Source organism: Pinus tabuliformis, chromosome 7 (assembly GCF_031772625.1).
Source record: "Pinus tabuliformis cultivar Carrire ecotype Pingquan chromosome 7, CPIR1, whole genome shotgun sequence".
In the NCBI taxonomy this organism is placed as follows: domain Eukaryota; kingdom Viridiplantae; phylum Streptophyta; class Pinopsida; order Pinales; family Pinaceae; genus Pinus; species Pinus tabuliformis.
Window position 1 is genome coordinate 592,318,850 of NC_142293.1, and position 7,107 is coordinate 592,325,956.

Below are 7,107 nucleotides of genomic sequence, written 5' to 3' on the forward strand. Positions count from 1 at the left end.
ACTCCGTGAAGAAAGGGGCGGCCACCATCAACTAGTAATAAATTATCTCCACGCCTCAATATATGTGCCATCAAGAGAAAAATAGGTGAGTGCTCCACTAGCAATTGCATTCCACATCATCAAATTTAATTCATGTACCAAGAACCTCCAACTAATCAAGGGCACTCAAATAATAGGGATTCAAAACAAGTCAAAAGCATAAAAACTAGTCTTAAAGAGGGCTAGATCTACCTAAAAAGGAGTGCAAGTGAGAAGCACTCCCCTAAAACCATAAGCCAATGATGATGAGATGTTATATCAATGCAAAACCAACCCTTAAATGCTAGGGGGTAGGGCCAAAGGGAGATCTACAATATGTTCTAGACATAACGCGATTCCACAATAAATATTCTCCTCAATACTAACAACTATATTGATTTGTAGCTTTGATCGTCACTTACAGACTTTAGATTGTGATCGGAATTTAGGAGTGCTAGGATGGGGTTTGCATTTCCGCTTTCGGTGAAGGCAGAGAGAATAAGTTTCTACACATATTGAAATTGTTGCTCCTACATGGATCCTTGCCCTTCCTACGCGGCAACCTTTTCTTCGGTCTATTTCCTACATCTGGTTGGCTCCCCCATACTTTCTCATCATTCATATCTAGGCTCCAGATGGAGTCTATAGATGTGGATCAGGTGGACTACGAGGTTAATCTGCCCCACATACCCATTTTTCGCAATCAACGTGAATTCTCGTCCCCTCCACAATCTCCTCCGAGATCTGAGGTTGTCAGGCCTCCAAAATTTTCCAATAATTCTAAGATCACAGCGAGTGTCACTTTACATTTTCCCCCTCTGCCCTTTCCTTCTCCCATCCCTCCGCTACCCCCCTCCGCTAAACAATAAATGTTCGCTAACTTCTAGCGGGTCTGTTCTTCCCTCTAAGTCGTCTATCCCTGTGTCACCTCATTGGAGGAAGCAGTACATCCATCAAAGAAACAGTTTGGTATCCTTAACAGTCGAAATGGTATAAACATCGATGGGATATTGAAGTGTCCCGAAAAAACCTTGGTCAAGCAGTTTGGGGTGAGATCCATATCTACTACATCTATTGAATTTCTTTGAGTTGGCAACCCCTCCTAGGTAATCTTCCTACTTTCCATCTACTAGTTAGGGGTTGGATTGCTTTAGTTTTACATTCGGAAAAGGATTGTCCAAAGATACTATCGCAACAATGGAATTAGGGTAGGGATGGTCAATCCTTAAATCCGTGGTCAACGAATTTTGACCCGATAAGAGAGTCGATTGATTCCATTAGGGTTTGGGCCATCTTGCTCGCCTACCTTTACACCTGTGGAGCCTGGATTTTCTCAAAATAGTTAAGGTTTTGCTTGGCTCTTTCGTTGGGGTCGAATAGGGATTACAAGTGAAGGAAGATCAGCATATGGCTTGGTTACACATTGACGTTTATCTGCAAGAAGTATTGGTCGACGAGCTGTAAATCCTCGCTGATGAATCTCGCTGGATTCAAAGGGTTGACTACTGGAAGCTCCCATTTAGATGCCACATGTGCCATGAGGTTGGGCATATAAAGAAGGATTTACCCTCTCTGGGTCCTTCTCGCATCCCTTGGGAACCCTCCGAATATACAAAAGGTTCGATTTCCACGACTAAAATAGGTCCTGGATCTTAGTGATTTTATGTATATACGATGCTTCAACCACATACAACAAGATAGGTTAGCCATCATAAAAGCATCGTCTGCCTAGGCATGTGCAAAAAAGGAACAACAAATAATGGCTTCCATAAAAAAAATTGTTAGGAAGAGCCTTGCTACGGTTAATTAATCACAAAGCAATGAGAATTGTCAAACTATGCAATGGACAAAACAAACTAATATAAAGTCCTCAAACAAGTGTTCTAATGACTTAGTGACCAATCGTCAATCTAGCCACAATAAGTCTTAATTATGGATATCGACATAAGATTTTGTTATCTATACTTCTTAATTGTAGATTTGTAAGAATTGCCATCATACCAATAAGTGTGGTAATCAAAGTATCAATACCTGAATGGAGAGAGAGTATGCCTGTAGCGATTGATTAAAAAAAGTAGAAAGTGGTTCCTACGAATCAATATTAGCAAAATCGTCCTATAGAGAGATTCAAATTATAGTAGATCATTATGGATAAATAAGTCAACAAAGTGAGATCTAGGTCCTACAAAACAATAGTAGATAAAACAAATGACGCAAAATCTGATTCTTGTGAAACAATAACCACACAAGGATCAAGGTCAATTGCATTTAGCAATGAAGTCTCAAAATATCCAAGGATTGATCTCACAAGTCTCATCTTAGGCTCAATATAAGTAACAATATCCTATCCATCTTTACTAAGTTCACCAAATGTTAAACCCATTCAATGGAGTAATTTGGAATCAATGCCCCTATTTGTTGCTTAAAGTCAAGAGACAATGACCCATGGGTATCCATTGGTGCATGAACAGATGTCGAAGAAGGATTAGATTCTTTAATAAAGAATAGAACACTGCATGTGAATTGGTGAAATTCAAGTCACAACTCTTGATATTTATTCAACAAGTTGGTTCAAGAGGCATGAGTGTAGGGCTTGCATCCAAGCTAGCATCAAGAGAGACTACAAAACAGGGACATACCCTCTGGGCTATCAGTGAGAGGCAATAAAGAGATCTTTGAAATTCTCTTGTTGCTTTGTTGACATTTGAAAGGTCTTTGACAAGGTTCTCAAACACTCATACATGAAGTGACATCATGTCCTAGGGGTGCCTAACCTACCAATACCCACTTTGATGTAGTTGGACAACACTTTGCGGGCAGATTAACAACTATTGAGGACTCTCCAAGAGTATTAGGAGTATCCTTGGGGTCAATCAAGCATGTCATCCTTCCCCTACTCTCGTTGGGGTTTATATTTATGAGCTCGAGCACTTTGTCAAGGAAAACACCTAGGGGGGATGGTTGTTTGCTTTACCATATCCTTCTCTAGCTCCTCCAAGGTTACAAAGGCAATGGGATGCATTGGGTCACTTTTGTGATCTTCCACAATTGACTTTGAATCTTGGGAAGCCAAAGATCATGAGTTTTAACACAACCAAGGATACCCTTCCTCATTATCAATTTTCCTTTAAAAGGAAACCTGTAAGAATCACCACGTCTTAAAACTTATTTCGGGCTCTATTCATGAGTCTCTAGTCTAGAATGAATCCATGATCTGAGCCACAAGTTTGTCAGGGGTGTGTCAATTATAAAACCAAACAATAGTGAATTCTACACCTTGTGCAAGATATTCAATCCAGAAGAACTTTCTAGATTTGAAGTAGATCCAATCTGTATGTGGGATGTAAGAACAAAAGTAACAAAGGAACATGAAACTTAGCAAGAGCAAGTAAAATGGAAACATGAAAAAAATAGAAGGACAATAATTGGTGTTGGAAAACAACTCACCAATGCAAAGTAGAAATTATACCACTTAAGTGATGAAAATGAGATGATGATCTAATAAAAGAATAAAAGGGACTCGAAATAAAGAGAGATCTGAATGTCAAACTTGTAACAAATTTTAAAAAATATACAGAACCCAAAGCATGAAATGTAACCTGAAATGTCAAAAACCCATGTTCAGAAATGTAAACAACATTGCACAAAAGAAAAATAATTATGGCCATGCATCAAAAATTATTCGATGCATTATAATGCCCATTGCTATGGTCTTTTGTTAGATAGATATAGGAAGCACAACTTAAGGCAGGCTTTTTGAGAGTCCTATGGGTAGATCCTTCACATCCCTTCAAGGTAAGATTAGTGTTCAATAGCATTTGTGTAGTCAAATGAGATTAAGAAAGAAACATAGTTGTCCCTAAAAATCAACCTTTACACACAACAAAAAATGCATGCCATCAAGGACCGCATTATCACTACTGCAACTGAAAACTAACATAAAAGTCATGAAAATGTGCGTTATGAGTTGTCCCTAACAGAAGTTGCAGACACAAGGCAAAAACAGCAAAGTACGAAGGAGACACTCATAATGCATGCCATCAAAGGCCACATTATCACTATTGCAACTAAAAACCAAACGAAAATATTCAATGGCTGCCTACAGAGTAGCAAACATTACAGATAGATATAACATGCAACAACAGGTAACTATTACAGGAGTCCAGCTGCAAAACAAACTAAATCCTTCTTAAGGCTTAAATTCAACCCAGAAACAGTTTAAATTCGCTAGAGAACTTAGAAAGATACTCTTTTAAGACAATATGTTCACAGAACAAACAAGACACTCGACTGCTATGTTATTCTAATGAGCCAAAGCTGATTGCAGAAACCAAATCGTAACAAGACATTCAGTTTAGGAAAACACAACATCCAACAAGGAAATCTAATCAACAGTTCTCTAAGAAAGAGGAAAACTCCCTTGTGAATGAAAACAGTCTTAACATACTTAGGGGAAACATGAATTACCAGCACTTTACGTGGTTATATAAGAATACATAAAATTGCAGGCCAGTATGTCTAACACTTGCATACCTTACAAATAGCAGGGTTAGCAAAGACTGAATGCAGTAGACACATGTCATCATGCAGGGCAATAGTGTCCAGTAGATAATCATCCTCCTGAGTTGAGATCTGCGCAAAATAAATCGATTTTGATTAAAGACAAAACAATTTGAAGTGAATGAGAATGTGCATCAAAAGGAATTTTTATAACAAGGAGCACTTGATATTACTATCTGAAAACGATCTCTAATAGAAAAGAGAAAGTTAAAAACCTGAACTAAAGCAGTAAAACCAAGAAATGAACGTAAACTATGTTGCTCTGTATCAACAGCGAAAACACGCTCCAGACATAATACTTGGGAAAGAGCCTCTAGCTCAGATCTTTTATTAATCCATGTATAGGGTCCCTCCATGCTCAATGGCTCACTCGCGAGACTGAACTTCAGAGGCTGTGGAGGATGCTCTAACAAAAAGTGAATTTGGTCTCCATATGGATGGGAAACTGTCGTAGCATCTGATTGCATTTCCACACCCAAGTAAGTAGTTTGAATTTTGGTATTCAATACAGCATACAAAGAACTTCTCTTTCAAACTGCATCACGGAAAAATTTTCAGCATATGTAATTTTAGAGGCTAGCTATTGGAAGTAGTGGACCACCATTTTCATTATTGTTTCTGAGCATAAGACTGAAACCAAAACTTCAGGATCACTGACCTAACATGAGAAGGATTAAGACACAACGATCTGCCTCCCCAATATTATTCCCATATAAGAGACAAGATATCAAAAATAAAAAGTTAGAAATGGAACAAGATAATAAGATTGACCACCTCGATATCAGAGCTGTAGTATTGATAAAAGGAGCAGGATACTTGACAACAAACACAGAGTTAATAGACATGTATCATTCGAGGAAGAACCACTTCTACTAGTGCAATCTAGAGGAAGAATCACTTCTATTAGTGCAACCTAAAACATCAGCCCATGCATAATGAGCAGTGGCAAGCCCCATGAAAAGAAGCTGAAAACTTGGACCTTTGGTGACAAGATAAAGGCAATACATTACGCTCTTCAACCCTGTATTTGAAGTAAAATCTTGCTTATTGCATTACCTCTGGGTGACATGCATTACACTGCAAGGATTCTGCCACTATGAAGCATTGACATGTTGCATGCCCACCTTTCTAATATTATTAGTGATCCTGGGATTTGTGTTACAGCTTTAAGAAAGCTGGTAGGTGTATGTCAACGGAAATGCTACTACGAGAAGCTACATTACCATCCGTCAAGACTCAAAACATACATCTAAAGAGCATTATGATCTAAAAAGGGTATTATGACATAAAAAGGGTGTTGGTATGCCTGCACTATCAAATCATCCACTCATAATCATCTTGGCTTTGGAACCACAAGGCACCTGAGAGGATAATAAGTGCACATAAGCAAAAAAGTAGATAGACAAAGAGAACAAACAAAAGGGGCAACAGCAAAATCTCTGAATTGTACATGCTATATACTCTTTTTGCCAGCTAACAAATAGAGTACAGCAAAGTTACCAGACTCTATTCACGACTCATTTTGGACAACCAATCAAACTTAACTGGGGACACAGCAAAGATTCACCAATCAACCCAACAATGACCCAGCATATAGAAAAATGCAAAATATATAGATTTTCACATAAAAACTTTGCATTGATTAGACATGAAAGATTACACTAAATATAATACATAAATAGCATATCCAAGTATATCATATGAACACATATCAAAAGTGCAATGGACTATTGCATGAAGTTATTAATCAAAATGTGGAATACCCACCTATGCTCTTTGTTATCCCTTGACCAGTGCCTGTCTTGTAGGTGGTGACATCACAAAGGATACATCAAAATTTCCAATGCTTGCATGTAATGTTTTCAACATGCATGATACAAGCACTTTCATGAGAGCATATTGCTATTTTAGAAATTTCTATTTTTAAAAATGTCTAATTATAGCCATGTCTATTTCAATGCTTTACGTCTTTTGGAAAGTCTCATCATTGTCACATATGGACATTTGGAAAACATTTCTAATTTCTTTAGGAAACACTTATATTTATGTCAAAGAGAAGACAATAAAGTGGGAGAGTACATACAATAGTATTTCCATCCTCTTCCTCAAAGAAACTAATCAAGCAATAAAATCTGAATAGGCAATTGCATACAACCCCTTGGCATCTCTGACCAATAGAAAGCCTTAGCCAACAACTGCATGCGTACCTCTTCTTTTCCATAATTGACAAAATGCAAACAATGAACTAACATCGTTCTCAAAACTGCACCAAAGTTCCCAAAGAACAAACAAGGTTGAAATCCTCAAGCAGCTCCAAACACCACTGAGATAGCATACCAAAGATCTGGAATCACCCAATAACACCACTCTCCAACGCAATTTTCCCTGCAAAATGGCTACATGCCTAGTCTGAGCAAATTGCTAACAAGACTTGGCAAAGAACAGTCCCATAGGGGGTGCTTGATCATTTCTAGCCTGAGGCAAAAAGGGAAAAGCCCATCCAAGAGACCAGATTTGACCAACTGTGCC

General features: G+C 38.1%; 1 protein-coding gene across 1 annotated transcript in view; it reads right to left on the minus strand.

Annotated features, from left to right (window-relative positions):
• The window catches only part of LOC149248820 (protein RRP6-like 3), a 301,074-nt gene extending 296,043 nt beyond the window's left edge, over nucleotides 1-5,031 (minus strand). The window contains exons 1-2 of the mRNA XM_089458557.1: nucleotides 4,794-5,031; nucleotides 4,552-4,650 (exon numbers count right to left, since the gene is read on the minus strand). Coding sequence (XP_089314683.1) covers nucleotides 4,552-4,650; nucleotides 4,794-4,934 — 240 coding nt within the window. The 5' untranslated portion in view covers nucleotides 4,935-5,031. The remainder of the gene's footprint in view (nucleotides 1-4,551; nucleotides 4,651-4,793) is intronic.
• Nucleotides 5,032-7,107: the final 2,076 nt, after the last annotated feature.